General features: G+C 42.1%; 1 protein-coding gene across 1 annotated transcript in view; it reads right to left on the bottom strand.

Annotated features, from left to right (window-relative positions):
• Positions 1-20909, bottom strand: part of sh2d4a (SH2 domain containing 4A) — a 54633-nt gene extending 33724 nt beyond the window's left edge. The window contains exons 1-2 of the mRNA XM_078403923.1: positions 20490-20909; positions 16134-16421 (exon numbers count right to left, since the gene is read on the bottom strand). Coding sequence (XP_078260049.1) covers positions 16134-16299 — 166 coding nt within the window. The 5' untranslated portion in view covers positions 16300-16421; positions 20490-20909. The remainder of the gene's footprint in view (positions 1-16133; positions 16422-20489) is intronic.
• Positions 20910-23887: the final 2978 nt, after the last annotated feature.

The raw sequence follows: 23887 nt of genomic DNA, 5'->3' as shown, positions 1-23887 counted from the left end.
TAATGAACTTCAAATGATATTGAAGGCCTGAACTACTTATTTCGAGACACGAGTTCAAATCTGGGGAATTCTAACTCAAACTCCACTTGTAAAAGAAATCTGCAATAAAAAGCAAGACTCAGTAGTTGTAACCACGAGATTGAAATATGTGAAAACACACCAGGTTGACTTAGACTTAAATGTAGGAAATGGGACCAAGAAGCAACAGACCCCTGGATTTGTGGCAGAATACTCTGTGAAAGTGGCCAGGGTGCAAATTGTCCTTGATTGTGCTGGTGGCTTCGCTGAGGTTGCGCAATGTGTAAATGGAGTCAATGGAAGGAAGGTTGGTTTGGGTGATGGTCTGGGCAGAGTCTCAGCCTCAGCAGCTACTTTGTATACAGTATTAAAGTAAATCATAACCCTCACTAAACCTCTTTATCCAAACCCCTTGCATCTCCTTTTCATCTCTCATCCTCCCACCTGTCACCTAATGTTGCCTGACCTCCTGAGTTACTCCAACACTTTGCATTTTGCCAGGTTGCAGACAATTAGTCACACCACAACCTGCCCGGTTGGTACACTACCAGGTCAAACTAAAATATAAAAACATCTTACTCATTTCTCTAGAGATTGACAATAGTCACAAACTTGTGGCTCCAGCACAAAGACAAAATTAGCATCCTGCAACTATAACAAAAAACTTCCCTAACAGGGTCAAAACCTAAGATAAAATTCTTCCTTGTACACCTGCCAATTATATGGTGACAGAGAAAGAAGGAACTGCCGACACTAGATTACAAAAAAGACAAGTGCAGGAGTAACTGCGGGTCAGACAGCATCTTTCGGGAACATGGATAGGTGATGTTTCGGGTCAGGACCCTTCTATGGGCTTAAAGAAAGCAGACATTATGGTCAGCTGGAAATCTCTGCAATAACTCACAAATATAAGAGCTAATACTAGAATTTACAAATATTTTGTTTGCTGCAAAGTACTTTGGGATTTCCTGAAGTCATGAAAAGTACTTCAGAAACCAAATGCTGTCTTCTTTCCCACCCTGCTCTCTCTCTCTCTCTTCCTTCAATTAAACCTGAAGTTGCCCTAAATCATTGGCTCAAGCCCCACTAATAAAAGGCAAGTCTGTGTGGTTCACCCACACACCAGCTGCCTTGCCAGCATTTTATGCAACAGCCGATAAAGGTTTCACTTGTTCCTATTTGGCATTTTTATGCTGCACCATTTAATTTCAGTCCAAGTGGAAAATCACATAGCACTACACCACTCAGTCTGCTTAACGTCAGTTCATGATTAAATTGCATGCTGTGCCAAGCAGTGCAGTGAAGGTACATAGGCAAGGAACTGCAGATGCTGGTTTACAAACAAAAAACAAGAAAGTGCTGGAGTAACTCAGCGGGTCAGGCAGCGTCTTTGGAGAACGTGGATAGGTGAGGTTTCGGGTCAGAATCCTTCTTCAGACCGATTGACTGAAGGAGTGTGCAGGATAGTGTTAGTGATCTGGGTGATCACTGGGTTGTCTGAAGATTGATTGCCTGAAGAAGTTTCCTGACCCGAAACGTCATCTATCCACACTCTCCAGAGATACTGCCTGACCCACTGAGTTACTCCAGCATTTTATGCCCCCTCCACCTTGGAAATATATAACTGGACCAGAGGTAGATCAGCTGATCTCTCACACTTGCTCTACCATTCAATACGATAATGGCCTCAATTATATATTCCTATCTTGGCCTCAATGATATTTTCCTGTCCTTTCCCCATATACCGTTCCTGCTCCTAGAATAACACTCTGTTAATCTCTTTTAGACTTCAGACGTACAGCGTGGAAACAGGGTCCCCCCCCCCCCCCCCCCCCACAAACCTGTACTTCTTGAGTGTGGAAGGAAACTGGAGCAGCCGGGGAAAACCCACACGGTCCAGGGAGAATGTACAAGTTCTGCACAGACAGCACCCGTAGTTAGGATTGAGCCCGGGTCTTTGGCGCTGTAAGGCAGCAGCTCCACCGTGCGCCCCGTGTTTCATCTAGAATATATTCAATGTCTCCATCTCCACAATTCTCTGGGCTGGAGAACCCTCATTAAATGTTCTTCCAAGGGAAGAAATTCTTCCTCGTTTCCATCTTTGATGGGTGTCCTAGTTCTACATACCTCTACTTGAGGAGAGATTTTCAGCAATCTTCAGAATCTGGCGTTTCAATAAGAACACAATCTTCTGAGGATTGTGCCCACCTGCCCTCATCCATCAGCCCTTTGAACCCAACAATCCACCCAGGTGAACCATCTCTGCACTGCCTGCAGACCAAGCAGATGCTTCCTTAAATACGAAAGGTGGAAACTGTACCAAATACAGTTTATCAAGTCCCAAGAATTTGCATCAAAAAAATTTTACTTTTATACTCCACACCCTTTACAATAGAACATAAAATAATGCAGATGATAGGCACAAAATGCTGAAGTGACTCTATATGGATAGGTGACGTTAATGGGCAAGAACAGGAACAGGCCCTTAGACACCCAATGCCCAGTCCAAACATGATGACGAGTTAAACTAATCTCCTCTGCTTGCTCATGATCCACAGCTCTCCGTTCCCTGCATATTCATGTGCCTTTTCAAAAGTGTCATAGATCCCACTATCGTATCTGCTTCCACCACAACCCCTGGCATCGTGTTCCAGGTACTCACCACTCTGTGTAAAACACTTGCCCCGCGCATCTCCTTCAAGTACAATGTAGACTAATATTTCACTAGCCTTCTTCATTACTAGCAGTGCCTACAGGTCTTGCACCATTTCCTCCCCCCCCCCCCAGATCTCTCTGCTCTGCAACATTTTGTCATCTCACTCCATTTAAATAATAAATGTTTTTTTTCTTCTGTATTTTGCAATCTCATTTTTTGTTACACTGCATTTGCCAACATCTTGTCCACTTACTTAACTTTTGCACACTTCCTTCCAAATTGCTAAACTTACTACCTGTAAATTTAGTTACAGTATTGTCGGCTACAGCATTCTCTTGTCCCTTCATTCAAATAATTAATTTAGATGATAAATAAATAAAACCTCAGCGCCCATCCTTGCTGCACCCAACTAGTTACTGGTTGCCAATACAAAATTGACTCATTTATCCCAACTTTAGACAATAGACAATAGGTGCAGGAGGAGGCCATTCAGCCCTTCGCGCCAGCACCGCCATTAATGTGATCATGGCCGATCATTCTCAACCAGTACCCCGTTCCTGCCTTCTCCCCATACCCCCTGACTCCGCTATCCTTAAGAGCTCTATCCAGCTCTCTCTTGAATGCATTCAGAGAATTGGCCTCCACTGCCTTCTGAGGCAGAGAATTCCACAGATTCACAACTCTCTGACTGAAAAAGTTTTTCCTCATCTCAGTTCTAAATGGCCTACCCCTTATTCTTAAACTGTGGCCCCTTGTTCTGGACTCCCCCAACATTGGGAACATGTTTCCTGCCTCTAATGTGTCCAACCCCTTAATAATCTTATACGTTTCGATAAGATCTCTCATCCTTCTAAATTCCAGTGTATACAAGCCAAGTCGCTCCAGTCTTTCAACATATGATAGTCCCGCCATTCCGGGACTTTGTTTTCTGTTAGTTAGATGTTCCACTTTCCATGCGGATAAATTACCCTCAACTCAATGTGTTATCATCTACTGCATCGTATCATTTTTGTGCCATCATAGTGAATACATTCTGGAAATTTAAGTACACAACACCTACTGGTACCTCGTTTTATATCCCAAACTGTAGACAAATTAATGGCACAGGGAGAATAAAAGCAATCACCCCTTATGGCTTTTCTATTGTTTCAGGAGGAAGAGAGTCAGTAGCGCAACAACTGGCTGATCAAACACATCGGGACACGAATCCCTCTCGTCCTTCCTTTTACCACGGCTACTTTTCTGAGAAAATTATTTTGTTTAAAGTGTACAAGTTTCCAATCACTGAAACTTCCAATCACTAGTTGACTTGCCCTCTTCCCCCTACCAGACAACTACCATCCAAATATCAAGTAACTGAGTAATATATATTATACAAAACACCAAGTCACATCCCTCTTTGTTAATTAACTTGCAATGCCTCAAAGCCCCTCAGATAATTAGGAGCCCCCACAGGTCAGAGTTGGCGAGGCGAGAGCCCCCGGCCGAGGGAGGAACCCGCACGCCATGAGACGACGGAACCGCTGCCCAAGGAAGGAACAATGGAGGACCCGGCGTTGGGGGACTGCTGTGAGAGGGGTAAAGGGGTGGGGAGAACAAAGGGGGATCTGGCGCAGATACTGTGCATACTTTGTAACTCTGTCAGCGCCCTTATGTGGTGACTATTGCATACCTTGGGTATGCAAGCAAAGAATTTCATTCATTCATAAAGTATTCATTCATTCAACATTCCCGCATGGTATGCCATGATTTCCCTCATAGGGGACACAGTGGCAGTCAGTAGGGCTGTTGCCCAATGGCAGTGACGTGGGTTCAATCCCACCTGCCGTGCCATTTGTGAGGAGCTTGCTTGTTCTCCGTTACTATGCGGGTTTCCACTGAGGTATAATTTTCTCCCGTGTCTCAGAGATGTGTGGGTTTGTTGGTGACAGGTCTTTGTATATTACAGCCAGTGTAGTTGGATGGTGAAATTGATGGGAATGCCAAGAGAACAGACCATTGAAAATGAGTGGAAAATGATCCACTGGGTGGCACCAGCAATGGCTGCCTCGCTAACAGTCTGTCTGTCCCTTTCTTCTTTGTTTTTTTTAAAAATACGTGTTAAATGTATGTTTTTAGTGTTCTTTAGCTTGTTTTATGTGGGGGGGGGGGGGTTGGGGGAATCTTTTTCCAATCTCTTACCTCGACAGAGATGTGATTTCTATTCCGTATCTTATCTCCTTCCGCACTGTGGCCTAACATCGAGGAGTTGGCGGCCTTTGCTGGGGACCGACTTCGAAAGCTCCACCGCGGGGAGCCTACGGGCCTTGAACATAACGGAGCCCGCGATCCCTTTGCCAGGGATCGACCTCTGAGCTCTACCGTGGGAGCCTGCGGACTTTAACACCGTGGAGTCCACAGTTTCCGCTCCGGTCAGAGACCGACTTCGGGAACTCCAAGCCGCTGGACCTGCGACCACCGGCTGCAGATGCTCCAACTGCCTCAACCATGGGAGAAAAATGAGGGAAGATTCGACTCTATTGCCTTCTATCACAGTGAGGAATGTGGGGAATCCACTGTGGTGGATGTTTACGTTAACTTTAATGTATTTGTGTGTCTTGTTGCTTTGTTAGTGTGGCTGCATGGTAATTTGCATATCACTGTACCTTAATTGGTACATGTGACAATAAAAGATCTTTGAAACCTTTGAAACTAGAACAAATATGAATTTTTGGATTGACTCGATGGATCAAATGGCCTCTTATATTTAAGGAAATATGGAAAAACTTTGCGAAACTAGTATACATGCCCATAGAGGTTTTGTAATTTGCTTCTTAATAAGTCAATTTTATTTTTTTAAATATCAGAAGGCATGTCGGAAATAGAAATCCAGATCTTACTCGGAAATAACTGGATATCTGTGGATGCACAACACCAATGCAAAAGTTCCAAATATGGCAGCAGATTCAACCTGCCCAACCTCTCTATCTAGGCTCCATGTTCCAACTTGTAGTGATTTTCTGCCTTGTGTAAATGCTGGGTTATAAAAAAATGTAATCATGTTTTGAACTGTTTAGGAGGTTTGACCTGACACAGGATTTGACATTTAAAAAAGCACAGGGATTACGATGCTTTGAATAACACAGCAAAGTGGGAGGCAACCTTTATTTGGGTTTTGTTTCTTGTCATACTACATAGGTGGCTTTAATTTATGTGTCAACAATTGTTGCTAATAGTTTAGTTTAATATTAGTTTAGTTCATTGTTAATTTTGTCTAATATTGGTTTAATTCACTGTTCATAAGATCACAAGTTCCAGGAGCACAATTAGGCCATTAGGCCCATCATTCCATCAAGGCTGATCATCTCTCCCTCATAACCCCATTCTCCTGCCTTCTCCCCATAACCTCTGACACCCATACTAATCGTGGATATGTCTATAAATCTCTGCCGTAAAAAATATCCACTAACGGCCTCCACAGTCCTCTGCGGCAAAGAATTGGACAGATTCACCACCCTCTGACTAAAGAAATTCCTCCTCATCTCCTTCCTAAAAGAACGTCCTTTAATTCTGAGGCTATGACCTCTGGTCCTAGACTCTCCCGCTCGTGGAAATATCCTCTCCACATCCACTCTATCCAAGCCTTTCACTATTCTTTTTTTTTTTTTTTGTAAGATAAATTTTTATTGGAGATAGGTACATAACCTGTTTACATCTTTATAGTCATACATTTTTAAATTGATAATATTGTCAATTATTATTATATTGTCTCCAATACCTTTTGCCCCTTTTTTAAAAATTTTTTTTTTAAACTAGATAGAACTAAAGAAATAGATGAAGTAAAGAAAGAAAAGAGAGAGAAGAAAAAAAAAAAAAAGAAAAAAAAAAAAAAAAAGATAAGGAAAAAGTTAGTTAAAGAAGAATGGAAAAATTTATTAAAATAACAAAAACTTCATTCGAGATATATTCGTACATTTCAAAGTATAGCATTTCATCCATTCTTTAGTCCGAGTGCTAGTCAGGTTCCTGTGCTGAACTATTCTGACCCTTTAAGTAATCAATAAAAGGAGACCATGTTCCAATGAATAATTCCTGTTTGTCCAACAGGGAAAATCTGATTCTTTCCACGTTTAAGGTCTCCGTCATTTCTATAATCCACATTTTGATTGTGGGGGCCGTAGTGCCTTTCCAAAATTTTAGAATTAATTTTTTTCCTGTTATTAAACTATAATCAATAAAGTTTCTTTGTGTTGTTCTAAATGTTTGATTTAATTCTAATATTCCGAGTATAATTAATTTTGGATCTGGGTCCAATTGTGTGCTGGTTACTTTAGATATTATGCTAAAAATATTTACCCAGAATTTTTTAATTTTTATACAGTTTGCAAACATATGAAATAATGTAGCTTCTAAATGTTGACATTTATCACATTTAGGTGAGATATGTTGGAAAATTTTATGTAGTTTTGTTTTTGAATAGTGTAACCTATGTATTACTTTAAATTGTATTAGAGAATGTCTGGCGTTTAGTGAACACTGATGTATATGTTGCAAACTTTCTTCCCAAGTATCTTTCGTTATTACTTGGTTTAATTCTTTTTCCCATTTTTGTCTGTATAAGTCCGTGGAGGGAATGTCACTGTCTAATAAGATATTATATATATAAGATATTAATTTTTCTGTATTAGGATGTTTGTTCCAACATTCATCAAGAATTTCTGAATTTCTAATTCGAAAATTTTGGGAGTTCGATTTTACATAATCTCTAAGTTGAAGATATCTGAAATAATCATTTCCACGAAGACCATAAGTCTGTTGCAACTCCTGAAATGTCAGAAAGGTGCCTTCCTTATAAAGTTGTCCCATATTTTTAATTCCATAATCCTTCCATTGTGTAAAACCCCCGTCTACCCATGAAGGCTTAAACAAAGGATTATTCACAATTGGAAGAAAAAGTGATAAATTATCTAATTTTAATGTCTTTTTTAATTGTTTCCAAATTCGTATAGCACTAAATATTATAGGGTTTTCCCTATAAATTTTTTTGTTTAATTTAGACGTAGCAAATAATATCGAACCAATATCAAAAGGTAAACAATCTTCCTTTTCCATTTTTAACCAGTCTGGTTGATGATCTATTTCTTCCAACCAGAAATTCATATTTTTAATATTAACTGCCCAGAAATAAAACAAAAAATTGGGTAAAGCCAGGCCTCCATTTATTTTTGATTTACACAAGTGTCTTTTGTTTATCCTATGATTCTTATAATCCCAGATAAAATCATTAACAATAGAGTCCAATTTTTTAAAAAAGTTTTTTGTCAGATATATCGGAATTGTCTGAAAAAGGTATAATATTTGCGGTAAAAAAATCATTTTTATGGCATTAATTTTGCCAACCATTGAGATAGGGAGTGTTTTCCAATATTGAATATTCTTATGTAGTTTGTTCAGTAATGGGGGGAAATTTGCTTTAAATAATGATGTATATATCTTAGTTACATAGATACCTAGATATTTAAATTTTTCATTTACTATTTTAAATGGAAATTGTTGTATTATCTGTTTATTATGTTCCCTTATTGGCATAATTTCGCTTTTATTCCAATTTATTCTGTATCCTGAAAGTGAACCAAATTGGGTTATTAGCTTTAATAAGTTTGGAATACTAATTTCTGGTTTTGTAATGTAAATTAATACGTCATCTGCGTATAGAGAAATTTTATTCACTGTGTCCTTTGTGTTATATCCATGTATTTCCGGATGCCCCCTAACTCTTTCTGCCAGTGGCTCAATAGCAAGCGCAAATAATAATGGGGATAACGGGCATCCTTGTCTACAGCCTCTAGATAGGCTAAATTTCGATGACAACCTTTGGTTTGTAAATATTCTGGCCGTGGGATTTGTATATAACAGTTTTATCCATGTACAGAATTTCTCCCCTAGCTGCATATTTTCCATCACCGAAAATAAATAAGACCATTCAACCTGATCAAATGCTTTTTCAGCATCAAGTGAGATTATTGCTAGATCTTCATTAATAATTATCTTGGAATATATAATATTAAATAATCTTCTTAGATTATAGTATGAGTATCGTTTCTGAATGAAGCCTGTTTGGTCAGGGTGTATTAATTTATTCATCACTGTACTTAATCTATACGCTAGTATTTTAGTTAAAATTTTTTGATCTGTATTTAAAAGTGCAATTGCTCTGTATGATCCCGGGTCTTCCGGATCTTTATCAGCTTTAGGAATAAGTGTTATTATAGATTCATTTAGAGTGTCTGGAAGTTTCTGTTGAGTATATATATACTCATACAGTCTATGTAAACGTGGGCTAAGCAAATCATAAATTTTTTTATAAAATTCGGAGCCTAAACCTTTCACTATTCTGTACGTTTCAATGAGGTTACCCCTCATTCTTCTAAACTCCAGCGAGTACAGGCCCAGTGGGGACAAACGCTCATCATATGTTAACCTACTCATTCCTGGGATCATTCTTGTAAACCTCCTCTGGACTCTCTCCCGAGCCAGCACATCCTTCCTCAGATATGGTGCCCAAAATTGCTCACAATATTCTAAATGCAGCCTGACCAGCGCCTTATAGAGCCTCAGCATTACAACCCTGTTTTTGTATAGAAGCCCCCTCGAAATAAATGCTAGCATTGTTAAGATAAAATATCTCTGAATTTAGATTTTTACTGACACCAGCAAAGCCACAATGTACACAAGGCCTTATTACAATTGGATTCACCGCACATAGCTGTTCTTAAGCACTCTATTTACAACGTAACCCCTGCTTCCTCTTTTGGGCAGAGGCCAACATTATAAAACTATCCAGCAGTAACATTTATTTCAAATGTAGTTCCTCTGAATGTTGTCATTTCAAACATTTTTTTCTATGGCCTGCCAACTCAATTTAAACAGGAACACCTCCTTCCTCCAGGGTCAGAAGCTAAATATTAAAGGAAAGAGGGAGAGGTGCCACTTAAAATAGAATAACATTGGAGACGCAGGGTGCAGGCACCGCTGAAGTGCTGGGAGACCTGGAGAGAGTGGATGTGGAGAGGATGTTTCCACTGGTGGAAGACTCAGGACCAGAGGCCATATCCTCAGAATAAAAGGACAGAGAAAGGACACGTAAATGTATTAGTTAGAGGGGGGTGAATCTGTGGAATTCATTGCCACAGATGGCTGTTGAGGCCAAGACATTGGGTATTTTTAAAGCAGAGATTGATAGATTCTTGATTGTACGGGTGTCAGGGGTTGAAAGGGATAGATCAGCCATGATTGGATGATGGAGTCGACGATGGGCCGAATGACCTAATGCTGCTCCTAGAACTCATGAACTTAACCATGCAGAGTAAATGCTCTCTGTTCAAAACACACTCTTAGCTAATCAGACAAGAATTTAATCTGGTCATAGCAAGTACTTAAGTTGAATCGTTGCCAAGGCTGAGAAATTAACTTCTCTTCCATAGATCTTTTTTTATTTTTAACTTTAGAGATACAGCGTGGAAACAGGCCCTTTGGCCCCAGTCCGCACTGACCAATGATCATCCATACACTAGCTCTATCCTACACACCAGGGATAATTTACAGAAGCCGATTAACCTACAAACCTGCACGTCTTTGGAATGTGGGATGATTCCAGAGCACCAGGAGAAAACCAATGCGGTCAAACGGAGAACGCACAAACTTCATACAGACAGCACCCAGTAGCCAGGATGAAACCAGAGTCTCTGGCACTGTGAGGTATCAAATCTGTGCCATTGTGCCACCCTATTAATACAGATGCTGGCTAACTGCCCTGCGTTTCTGTATTCTGCTCTTTGTTTTTATTTCTTATTTCCAGCATGCGCGGTTTTACTTGCGATTTTCACAATAATCAGCAATGTACAGGAGCCTTGTGTGAAATCCTTTAGCAATATTCTATTCACAGTGTCCTGCATGTTGGAATAGATTCACACTTTTCACCTTAAAGTTCTATACTCGTCAATTATGAAACCAGCGGAGGTCGAGGGATATAGGGCATGGATCTCCAGTGTGGATGGAGGCTGACTAGGAGCGCAAGGGAAGACCGGGCCTGAAAATAATGGAAGCGGTCGGTCCACGAGGTGAGGGGAGGAAAACAATCTGGCATTTGAGAGACTTTTGGACAGGTACATGGATATGCATGGAATGGAAGATATGGATTATGAGCCGGAAGATAGGAGTTAGTCTTGGCATGACGTTCAGCACAGACATTGCAGGCCGAAGGGCCTGTCCCTGTGCTGTAGAAAGGTCTCGACTCAAAACATCACTCATCCATGTTCTCTACTGATGCTGCCTGACCTGCTGGGTTACTCCAGAACTTTCTTTTTGGTAAACCAGCATCTGCAGATCCTGTTCCTGAGCTGTGCTGTTTTAAGTTCTATGAATGGCTGGGCACCACATAGTTAGGGATTACAATAGACAATAGGTGCAGGAGGAGGCCATTCGGATTGCAAACCCCATGGATATTAATAGTGATGTTAACGAAAACAGAATATTAGAAATAGACTCACACATTCAGCCCATTGGACCTCCTCCATAATGCAATAACAGTCGATCTCTTAACACTGCACCACTTCCTTACACTAAACTCACACCCCTCCTTGCTCTTAACCGTGAAAAATCTGCCTCTGTCTTGGATATAATCAGCATCAGAGCCTCTACAACTCTCTTTAGTGGAAACCTCCAGAAGTCCCAAAAGCCGCAGAAATTCTTTTCTCACACACTGACAAAATCGATGGACGAGAGCTGCAGAACAAGTTAAACAGGAAATCTTACAGACGCAAAAGCAGGCTGCATCTGGCCTGAGTTGTCCTTGGCATTAGCAGCATCAAGTGTGGGGAGTAATATTGTGCAAGCAACTGTGGAAATCTGCACTGCATACCATCAATGTCTGTACACCATTGACACAAAGAACCAGATCAGATTTAGAGATTTGCGTGTGCATACAGAACTTAATTGTACACAACAGACGAATTTGAGAAAAAATTCCATGAGACTGCATGAAATTGCACTGTGGAATAACTAGTTTATTTTATCCACACCACAAAAAAACAAAAAACAAAGAGGAATCTACCCGAATTAGAAAAACAACGAATCAAATGGCAGCTTTCTCTACCGTTCTGCAGACTGTTATTAAATTTAATTTATGAGGGTGTTCCCAGGGCTTGAGGGCCAGAGCTATGGGGAGAGGTTGGCCAGGTTAATGCTTTATTCCTTGGAGAGCAGCAGACCGACGTGATCTTACAATCATGAGGGGAATAGATAAAGTGAATGCAGTATTTTTCCTCCCAGGGTAGGAGAATCAAGAACTAGAGGACATAGGTCAAGGTGAAAGGGGAAAATACTTAATAGGAACTTGAGGGGCAACATTTTCAGAGGGTGGTAGGTATATGGAATGAGCTGCCGGAGGAAGTAATTGATGCAGGTACAATAACATTTACAAGACATTTGGACAGGTACATGATAGGAAAGGGATACGAGCCAAACTCAGATCAGTGGCATTAGCTTACATGGGGCATCTTGGCCAACATGGATGAATTGGACTGAAGGACCAGTTTTAGTGCTGTATGACATGACTAAGATTTTTCTCTTCAAAAATCAAGGACAAATAGGCTTGAGGGCATATACTTGAAGTGATTAATGTATTGAAATGAATAAGTGTTTTGGATTTGCGTGTCCATGTTTCCATCATGCCACCTGATTCAGCAATCCCTGCCCACACTAATTGAAAATCTAAGTTAACAAACAAGTCAGAGACAAAGTTGCGATTAAATACAATTGAAAATACTTCTCCTGTTACTAAAACTCAAAATAAACAAACACTCCCCAAATCCTTTACACATTACACATTACTCAGCTCTCTGTACCTACAGTAATAAATAGTAAAAGCTTACCTATAAAATTGAGCTCTCTGGTTGTCTCCTTTGACAACCTTGATCAATTTCCCCCTCCCCCCAACGATATAAAAATACAGAAACGCCCCAAAACAAGTATCTTTAATTTAATTAGGTCACCCGTTTCTATGCTCCTGATCACCACAATGTCCCAATCACCACCACCACACAAACAGAAACCATTCACATTGGAATAGTTTAATAGGTACCAGAATGCAAACTCATCGCAGCTCCTGAGACTGGGATTTTTCTCAGCGGAAAGGCATAAGCAGAACCCGCAGAAAAGCTGCAATCATGTTGCTGTTCCAATATTACTTCATTTAGTGCACTGTAGTGCAGCCACCTCTGCAGTAGAAGTGACTTTGGGCAGGGTACATTCTCCGATATAGTTTCAGTATTATAATCAAGTGACGATTAGGCTCACTACCATTCTACTAAACGCAGCACTGACTTATGGCATCCTTCATATAGATATCTGCGCCAAGGCACATTACAGAAGCCTGGATACAAATTAGAAAGCTTAGAGGTAGGTTTCAAGTGGAAGATTAAAGAAAAAGAGGAAGGGTGAGAATTAAGGGTGCCGAATCAGTAGCTGGATAAAGATTGGGGATATGATAGCATAGATGGCCATAGACGGTACAATGCACACTTTATACCAAGGGATTTTTAAAGCTGGGAAAAGTTCCCAGTGAACTCAAGGTGATAGTCAAAGATAGATTTTAAAAGGTGTAAATTTCAAATTGGATTTGTAGGTGGGAACTGGCAGCGGCTGACAATAGAGATGTTGAGCGAGTGTCACTTACTGTAAAGGTAGTCAAACTTGAGTGTATGGGGTAAAGGAGGGAGTCTAGCCAGCAAGTGTTTGTAGAGATTTTTACCCGCGGTGGTGCTAGAGATGATATTGTGGTAAAGGACACAAGAATGTAGGCTGTATTAGAGCAGTATTAAATCACAGCCAAGTTCCTGACCATTGATTTACAGACAGATTCAAATCCCACCACGACAGCTGGAGAATGTGCATAAATCTGGAATTAAAGCTCGCCTCAGAAACAATGAAACTACCAGATTGTTGTGGAAACCCGGCCGATTCATTTATCCCTTGCATGTGGCTCCAGACCCATCCATGTGCTTAACTCTTTACTGCCTCCTTGGGTCACAGGCAATTGGGGATAGACAATGCAAGCTGGCCTTGCCAGCAACATGCACTTGCTGCATTAGTGGTGACGGAACACGGTTTCATAATGCCCAAAATGCCAAGTATGTGCATTGTACATAAACATGTGAACCTAGGCAAGGTTAACCAAAGATCCCAAATTCAGTAACATGGCACGCAAAAGGCAATGTGCTACCCAAGAGAAGTTCTGAATTTACGATTGGGTCAGAAGTTCAGCTTGGGGACACAAAAGGGAGTGATGGTCCGCTTCAACCAAAGGCTACATAAACGTCTGGAATAGATGTTTCACTGCAGCAAGGGTGCAGTCAGCGAAGCAATGGTTGGCTGACAGACACACTAACAGGTGCAGGCAGGTGGGCAGGAATCCCCAGAGTACATCCAGCTCATTTATCAGGTTTTCCCATTTGGATGTTGGTGAGAGTGACAGCTGCAATAGAGAGCGGCGTCAAGAAACAAAAGTGTGGAATCTCAAGTGGCTCAATGCCCAGGAGAAAGATCAAGTGAGCAGCATCAATTGTGAGGAGGTAATTACTGTGGATGTGAGCAGTTCTGGCAAAGGTTCAAGACCCAAAACGTTGATGGTTTTTCTTTTCCACAGATGTTGCCTGACTTGCTGAGTCTTACCACCATTTTTTGTTTCAGATTTTCAGCATCGTTCTTTTTGCTTTTGGGGTATCCTTTACAAGCTTGGCAGGGAATGGAACCCAGGGGAGAATCAAGAGAGAAACAAGGCTGGAACTGGATGTTAGGAAATCAAATATTCAGCAGAAACAAAGAAAAATAGCAGCCAGAATATGGAAAATTTTAGAAGGCCATATTTAAAAACACAATATATTCTCAACAAGGAGAGTGAATTTACAACACAAATAATAATAAAGTTGGATTTCATTGCCATTACAGAAACATAGCTGTAGGGTGACTAAACCTGAACACTAAATTTAAGAGAATGATTGTGAGGTTGCCAGTAAAAGGATAATTGGAGACACAAGAGACTGCAGACGCTGGAATCTTGTGCAAAGAACAAACTGCTGTAGGAACTCAGTTAATTGGGTAATGTTTTAGATAATTGGGAATGTTTTAGAATTCAAAGAATGTGCAAAAACATACAAGACTAAACATTGAGAAACAAAAACCGACTGCAAGAACATCCATCTGTAAAACAGAAGACAAGCAAAGGTCATTTACAGACAAGTATGAGAAGAGATACAGAAGGGAAGAAAGAAATGGCAGAGGTATTAAATACTTGGCATCTTCCATGAAGTTAGACACAGAAAACACTGTTAGAAATGGTGGAAATGTAAACATCTAGAGCAAGCAAAGTAGTAAATAAAATTAGTATTTGTTATTCATATTACTAACAAGCCAAAACACTGATAAATCCCAAGCAGCCAATGGTATACATCCCAAGGGTTTGGAAAATGGCGACTAGGGAGATAAATGGTCCAGAACACAACAGCCTGTTCTACCCAGTAAATATTAACCACTAGTGACGTAGTATGATGTCAACGTGTCTTTCACAGAATAGTTATCAATGGAAGAAATCAATACTGACATTAAGCCAGATTCACAAATGTTTGGCTAAAATGGGAGGTATGGAGAGCAGATAGTATTAATAATTGTTGCACCTAATGTGTCTGTAAAACTACAGCATAAGTATTTCATCATTGCAGTTCAAATCTGGTGGATATGAAAAATAAACCTCCGTCTTAAAAAGGAAGTGGATCAATTTTAGGGATGGAAGGAAGGCCAGATGTAGTCAACAATTAAATTTGGAGGTAAATTAGAAACTAAAAAGGGAATTATATTCTCATGGAGAGATTAATAATCTTTCCACGGACTTTTCCACATCAACTAATGGAGATAACAAGATGCAGGAACCAAGTATCATTTGGAACAAAATAAGATTTGTGAATGATCACGGACTCATTTAACATGTTAGAAGATCATTCAACATGTGAGATGATCATTCAGCTCTCCACATCTGATTAGTCCCACTTCCGAACACTTGCTTCATAATCCGTAAACGATTATGGAAAGGAACGGAAAGACCCGAATCTTTGAAGATTACATCCAATTCCCTCTTCAAAAGAAATTGGATCCCACAACCAAATGTTGTATCAGGAATGGGTCTCACCATCACCAGCCTGATTACTCTACCATATGTGCTAAACCCACGTGCTCTACTTTCCCTCCATCACGTCTGCCACTAGAAACATTCACCTCATTTCTTCAATCAAGATGGTTATGGATTTAGATGACCACCAATAAACCTCCCGTTAACCTTTTCTTCTTGTAGGAAATCAGCAGTATATTTTACATGAAGTGTAGTTTAAATAAACATTTGACCTTTGTAACATGACCAACATCAGCTTACTTGTTGACGATTTATTTTCCTCTGGTTCCAGTTTTTTCTCATCTTCCTTCCATCTTCGAATCTGCTCCTGTCGCATTTTAAAGAACAGTATCTGTTTTTGTTCTTCATTGAGTTCAGCCAGAAGTTCGGGGTCAATATACATAGTCTCCAGTATCTGCTGCAGCATTTTCACAGCCTTGCTCTTACAGCAGTTGCTCGAGTTACAAAACCAAACTTAGTTTATACAGAGGCTAAAAGTCGGCAGGAGTAAGCCAAAGCTCAATTACTCGTGGCTCCTGGTCTGGCCACCTACAAAACAAAGAGAGAAAACAAAAATAGAACGTAACCAAAATGACCACATTCAAGTTCAATCCCAAATTTATTTCTTCTTCCCCCCAATTAGACACGTTCAAGAGGGTGTCAAACTAACAAACTAAATACAAATATGCAATTACCTTAAAAAAAAAAAAATGCTGAGAAGCTCCAAAGCAATGAGGAAATGGTATATTTTTAAATGACTAATCTTCTATGGTCAAGCAGGAATAAAGTGACCGCATTATGATGGTGGCGCATTGTTTAGTATATGATTGTCACGTGAACCGAAGTACAGTGAAAAGCTTTTTTGTTGTTTTATCAAGTCAGTGAAAATAATATACATGATTTACAATCAGGCCATCCACAATGTAAATATACAATATAAAGGGCATAATGTTTAGTGCAAGAAAGGGCTATGTCTAGAATTATGCTTAAATTTAAGTCAGGTCTTAAGAGTCAATCATAGGGAGATACAGTGCATTTGATCCACCTTAAAGTTCACATCAATCACCTACCACGCATTTACACTTATCCTAACTATATTTATTCTCTCCACATCAACTCCTCCCCCCCCTCCTCTCCCCTCCCCCTCCCCCCTCTCCCCCTCCCCCCCTCTCCCCCTCCTCCCCTGGTTGGCACAATCACCTATGCACCAGCAACAATTGACAGTGGCCAATTAATCTAGTGACCTCACGTCTTTGGGATGGGGAGAAACCAGAGTGCCTGGAGGTCACAGGGAGAACATGCCACACCTGGGTGTCAGGATTGAACCCTGGTCACTGGTACTTTAAGGCAGCAGCTCTACCTGCCACACCACTATGGTGCCCGCTTCAAAACTCTAGCATCTGGATAATTTGTATCATTCACCAATTCTGACAAACACTCAGCACCAATCATCCAAAGGTAATATAATGCCATGAGCAGAGAGTTCAGTGCAGGATTGTAGGAAATGTGGTGCTAATGTAGTGCTTCTGAAACTGGTGAGGAGACAATAGGTGCAGGAGTAGGCCATTCGGCCTTTCGAGCCAGCACCGCCATTCAATGCTGATCATCCACAATCAGTACCACGTTCCTGCCCTCTCCCCATACCCCCTGGTAACTAGAGGGGTGAATGACTTAATTTATTCAGATATTTATATATTTTTTTCTCACAAGGGAGAATAAAACAAAAATTAACAAAAAACATTAAGAGAATTTAGTGGAGGGTGAATGACACTGAAATAGTTTAAGAAGCACTGCGCCAACGCATATTAAACCACTTATGGCACCAGAAGCCATTCTGCTCATTGGGCCAGAACAATCCCATTAGACCCATTCCCCTTTTGATCCATTTTTGCCACTTACCTTTTCCAAAGGTAATATAATGCCATAAGCTCAGACATTATCTGATTCACCTGTACCTTTTTAGTCAGAGGGAGATCAATCTGTGGAATTCATTGCCACACACGGCTGTGGAGGTCAAATCAATGGATATTTTTAAGGTGGAGATTGACAGATTTTTGATTAGTAAGGGTGTCACGGGTTCTGGGGAAATGGCAGTAGAATGGGGTTGAGAGGGAAAGACAGATCAGCCATGATTGAATGAGAGAATAGACTTGATGGGCCGAATGGCCTTGTTCTGCTCCTGGAACTTATGAACCAATGTGGATATTGGACATTGTCTCTGGAAATGGTGTGTTACAATGCTGAGTACTAATTCCTGCATTTGTACCCCCTCTTCTCTACCTATTGCACTGAAGTTCAGCTTGATTATATTTATGTATAGTATTATCCAATTTGGCTGGACAACATGCAAAATAAAGCTTTTTGCTTTACCACAGTATCCGGGACAATACGTCTAAACCTAATCTATAGTAGCTTATGTTAACCTACCAGCCTATTTTTGGAATATGGGAAGAAGCCAGAACGCACAGGAAAAACTCAAACAGCCACACAGAAAGTAAACCATGCAGCCTTCGAGGTGGTCAGAAGCAAACCTGGTTGCTGGAGCAGGAAGGCATGGGCACTGACTGCTATGATGCTATGGAGGGATGAACATCGAATTCTCCAATTTTAGGTAACCCTCTAACATCTCCCCTTTCTCCCCCAAGCCCTACTTCTTCCTCACCCACACTCCCCTACTTCCCCAGCCCCTCCCCTCTGCTCCACCTGGACTCTCACCCATTTCTCCCCTCCCCCTACATCCTTCCTCTGGCCTCACAATTTGCAGATCTCCAATCATTTTTGTCTCACATCTTCTTTTTTTATTCATTTCTGGTCTTTGTCCAACTATCTAATGGGGCTTACTTCCCCCATCCCATCAGTCAGAAGAAGGCTCCCAACCCAAAACTTCATCTATCCATGTCCTACAGGGATGCTACCCGACCCACTGAGTTACTCCAGCACTGTGTCTTTCTCTCTCCCCCCCCTCCCTCCCATAAACCAGCATCTGCAGTTCCTCATTTCCACTTCTTCAGCACTAACTGGTTGCTACTTTTATGGCCGATGACTCAAGCAGTTGAATTGATGGCTCGTTCCGGTAATGACTGTGTATCATTTGCATTAAAATATAAACAACGCAAGAACCGCCTGACAAGGCAAAGCAGATGCTGGAATCTTGAGTAAAAGTGATTCAGATACGGCTTCTTTCCAGCTGTTGTCAGCCATCCTCTCACCAAATAGAGAGCTGTCCTGACCTACCATTTACCTCAAAGGAGAACCTCGGACTATCTTTATTCGGACTCTACTGGATTTTATCTTGCACTAAACGTCAGTCCCTGCCCTGTGAATGGCTTGATTGTAATCGTGTGTTGTCTTCCTGCCGACTGGACAACAGGCAACTAAAAACAAGCTTCTCACTGCACCTCGGTAAACGTGACAATAATAAGCTAAACTAAAATAAAACGTTGGAGGAAACCAGGTGGTCTTCTGACCGAAGACCAGAAAATCATCTGCCCATTTCCATCCAGTCAGATACTGTCCGACTCGCGGAGTTCCTCCAGCGGTTTAAAAAAAAACTTTTAACGATTAGGATTTGTTTCGTCCAAAACCAGCGATTCGGAAGAAATATATGTGATACTCAACAATGATATTATGCTTGATAACATCAAATACACAAGATGGAATGCACAAGCCACCTACAGGCATGGATATGTTAATAGTTGTGGAACGAGTATTTTGGACAAGACTGAAATGCTTAAATTATCGCAAATGAAAATGCCTCAAATTAAAATTCACTCCACTGATCGCAGCGCGTCACAACTGCGCGATCCATTGACTGTTCCAAATGCAATTGTGGTTTGGTTAACTTGGCAAGGACGCTCCAACATAATGGAATGAGGTTTTTCGGAAGGTCATCGTTGCAATGGATTCTTACGAATAGAGTGCATTGCATGAGTCACTGATACAAGGCAAGGGGCCCCGCATGAAAAGTCGCATTCAATTTTAGCTTCCATTTTTAACAGAACACATTTCATACAAATTTTACTATGTAATTGAAAACATACAGTTGCAAAAAAACTTCTAAGTTTAGTGCCATGTGTTAACTATGCTTCAAATAGAAACGTACTAAGCTTCACATTTGAATACCTATATTTATCTTGTATGTCTGTATTTTTCTTTAAACCGGACTTTCCAGTATATTGTTACGGGCTGCCTGTGAATAGGCAAAACCTTCACATGTCATGAAGCCTTGTCTTAAATTAAGTGGCCCCACTTCTAATTCCTTTCGCACCAGCAGTGCTGCGTTGTAAAAGTTAATTAAAATATTACACCAAACCCCGCCAGCATTAAAGGGCACCTCTTTAAAATGGGACACACGCTAGCTGCTTTTAAATGAGTAATTAAACTTAACATGTACCCCACGCGGTCCAATGGGCAGTTTAACTTACTTCGCTCGGGTGCAGAGTGCAAAGTAGGAACAACAATGCGAGTCAGGTCATTCAACAATTAGTATCTGGAAGAAACTCCATGTTTAATCAACACCTTGCATTTCTTCCCTTCCAAAGGAAAGCATTGCCTCCGGGAAATTGACGCGAGCCTTGCTCTAATTCGAAGGTAGTAGTGGGAATGCAAGAAACTCACCAGCACCTCAATCTTCCGGCGAGCCGGAGCCGGAGCTCTCCTTGCGAAGAAGGATCAGAGAGTGGGATCTACCCTCGGTTGCTTCCGACAAAGCATCACCGCAGCCCCCGCCCGGTGAAGTTTACCGTCACAGTCCATGTATATATGCTCAACGCCGGCAATGCAACACGACTCAGCCGCTCTCCCCGCCCTGAATGAAACTCCTGACAGCGGCTTGCAAGTGTTTGCCCGCAGACGAAAGCGCCAACTCTTTGACACGCACTCCGGACATGCCCGGGGACCTTCCCGAAAGCAGCAGGCCGGTGGGGGGAGAGGAGGAGGAGGAGGAGGAGACGAGTCCCTGTGTAGAGCAGAGCTTGCAGCGTGGGGCTGCGGCGGCGGGAGGGGCTGAGCGGCGAGTCTGCACTTCCACCGCGTGCCTCGCATTCCAGCCCGGGGCGAGCATCGGCATCAGCGTCGCCACGCCCCTCTCCGCTGACAGACAGGGTCCCGCCCAATCACACGCCGGCAAACTGCGTTCCATCGCTGTCCCCGCCCCCTGCATTGTCACTTTGGCGTTGGTGTGGCCAATCAGACGCCGGCGCCCTGCTAGTCCCGCCCCAGCCCCTGGGTTTGTTACACCTTTACCTGGGGACGAGGGAAGGTGGTCCAGGGATCGCTGCCCATCTGGGGTATGCGTGGCCCACCGTGAATGATGGACGCGACAAATCGAGAGGTAGAGAGGTGTGTCTTACCGTAAATAGTTGGAGAATTGGAATAGGAGATCCAAGAGAATGCAGCTGCGGTATCAATCCAGAGTCATAAGCGTCCAATTGGTGGGTTCCTTTTGATGGAGAAAGCTGAGGATCCACAAACTTGTCTTCATCAATGGGTTGGTGGTGGAGACAGTCAACAACATCAAGTTCCTGGGCATGTATATCTCTAAAGTTCGCTGAAGATCTGTCCTGGACTCTGCACGTTGATGCAATCATAAAGAAAGCCCATCCATGCCTCTACTTCCTTAGAGGATTGAGGAGAGTTGGTGTGTTGATGAATACTCCCTTGCACATCTACAGCGGTATGGTAAAGAGCATATAGACTGGTTGCATCACGGCCTGGTTTGGCCACTAAACTCCCAGGAACAAAGATTACAAAAAGTGGTGCCATCATGGGTGCTGACCTCCTCGCCATCGAAAAGGTAGCCATCACAAAGATCCATAACACCCTGACCATGCTCCCATTTCACTCCTACCATAGGAGTCTGAAAACCGTGACCACTAGGTTAAAAAATAGCAACCATCCAGCTCTTGAACACTACAGAACACCTACAGATGAACTCTGGACTGTCTTGGTCTTGTGGGGGGTTGGGGTGGGGGTTGGGGGGGGGGGGGGGGGGGATGGACGCGCATCTATTAATGTTTATTAGGTAAATTGTTTTTAAAAAGTACCAAAAGTCGATTTATCGAGACTGGGGGAATGCTGATTAGGGTGGGCCTAAAATTGTCGCGCTATCATGTACCGCTTTTTTTCTGGTTGAAAACGGCACAAACAAACATATGGAACAAACAAACATACGGGGAACAAACATACAGGAACAGGGGAACAAACAAGATGAGAGTTTTAGTAATATATAGATTATAGTGCCAGGAGGGTGGGGATCAACGTTTTAAAGTGGTTCTTCAGGGTGGGGAATGGCATGGCCCCACAACGGATGAGGCGTGATTTATTTTAACATTGGGTGACCATTGCATACCTGTCTTGGCAGGGTGAGGACTTGGTCCAGTGGTAGTGCATCCACGATAGCTGAACAACACACTCTGCTGCAGGACAACACACATGACTCAGTGGTATCACAAAATGCTGGAGTAACTCAGCGGGTCAGGCAGCATCTCTGGAGAGAAGGAATGGGTGACGTTTCGGGTTGAGACCCTTCAAGAAGGTGAGAGGGGTAGCTATAGTAGAGATCAAAGAGGGGAACGAGTGGATGGTCATAAGGGAATTGGAGCAGAATTAGGCCATTCGGCCCATCAAGTCTACTCTGCCTTCTCCCCATAACCTCTGACACCTATACTAATCAAGAAACTTGTACTAATCATGATAACCGGAATAATTTGCCAGAAGATTAGTCAGAATCTATCTTTAAGTCTGAGGCTATGACCTCTGGTCCTAGAATCTCCCACCAGTGGAAACATCCTTTCCACATCCACTCTATCTATGCCTTTCATTGTTCTGTAAGTTTCAATGAGGTCCCCCCTCAACCTTCTAAACCTTGGCAAGTACAGGCCCAGTGCCATCAAAGGCTCATCATATGCTAGTTAACCCACTCATTCCTGGAATCATTCTTGTAAACCTCCACTGGACCCTCTCTGGAGACAGCACATCCTTTTCTCCAGAGATGCTGTCTGACCCGCTGAGTTACTCCAGCTTTTTGTGTCTAAGCATGAAAGAAGGATCTTACACCAGGTAGCCTGAGAAATCGCCCTCCCGAATTGCCATAATCCGCAGTCAGTGCCTCCAGAAGAAATTCTGGTTGTGAAAACAGTTCATAATGTAGTTAATTATAGATTAGACAGTGGGAGAAAATGTTTTGGATCAAACATCAGGCAAATAGAGAGGATCAGGCCAGTGGATGATGCAACTGGCAGTCAGGTGATGGAAAGTGCATTAAAGAAATTAGAGGAACAAAGAAAGTGTCAATTACCAGGGATAGGGGAGGCCCAAGGGAGGGCTAGTGGGTTTAGTTTCAACTTTAAACAAAATGCAGTCGCTTGTCAAGTGAGTTTACCAGCTCCGGAAGAGGCAGATAAACAGAGTGGGTTGAGTCCAAGTTAGGAGGGGAGAGAGAGACACGGAGCAGTTGAACGCGAGGAGACATACCGCAAGATTATGTGGGGGAAGGGAACAAGGCTAATGGAGATGGTAGATAGATGGGTAGACACATAATAGACAGACATAAGACACTCAGATAATGGAGAGGGTACCCTTGCGATAGACATCTCAGGTTAAAAAAAAAGCACAAAATGCAGGAGTAACTCAGCGGGTTAGGCAGCATCTGGAGAACATCAATAAGTAACATTTTATAAGGTCATAGGTCATAAGTGATAAGATTAGAATTAGGCCATTCGGCCCATTCAATCATGGGTGACCTATCTCTCGCTCCTAACCCCATTCTCCTGCCTTCTCCCCATAACCACTGACACCTGTACTAATCAAGAATATACTGTCTCTGCCTCAAGAGTTCTTCAAACTAATAGTGGAGCGGGGGAGAGGTGGGGGGGGGGGGGGGGGGGGGAGGTGGAGAGGGGTAGAAAGCTGCAAGAGAGGAGGGGCAGGTAATGGGATTATATAGCTCGGTGTGCCAAGGTCCACTGGATCTCCTGGTTGCTAACCATTTTAACTGAGCTTACCATTTCTCACAA

Source organism: Rhinoraja longicauda, chromosome 1 (assembly GCF_053455715.1).
Source record: "Rhinoraja longicauda isolate Sanriku21f chromosome 1, sRhiLon1.1, whole genome shotgun sequence".
Taxonomy (NCBI): Eukaryota; Metazoa; Chordata; class Chondrichthyes; order Rajiformes; family Arhynchobatidae; genus Rhinoraja; species Rhinoraja longicauda.
This window is presented reverse-complemented; position numbering and strand designations above follow the sequence as displayed.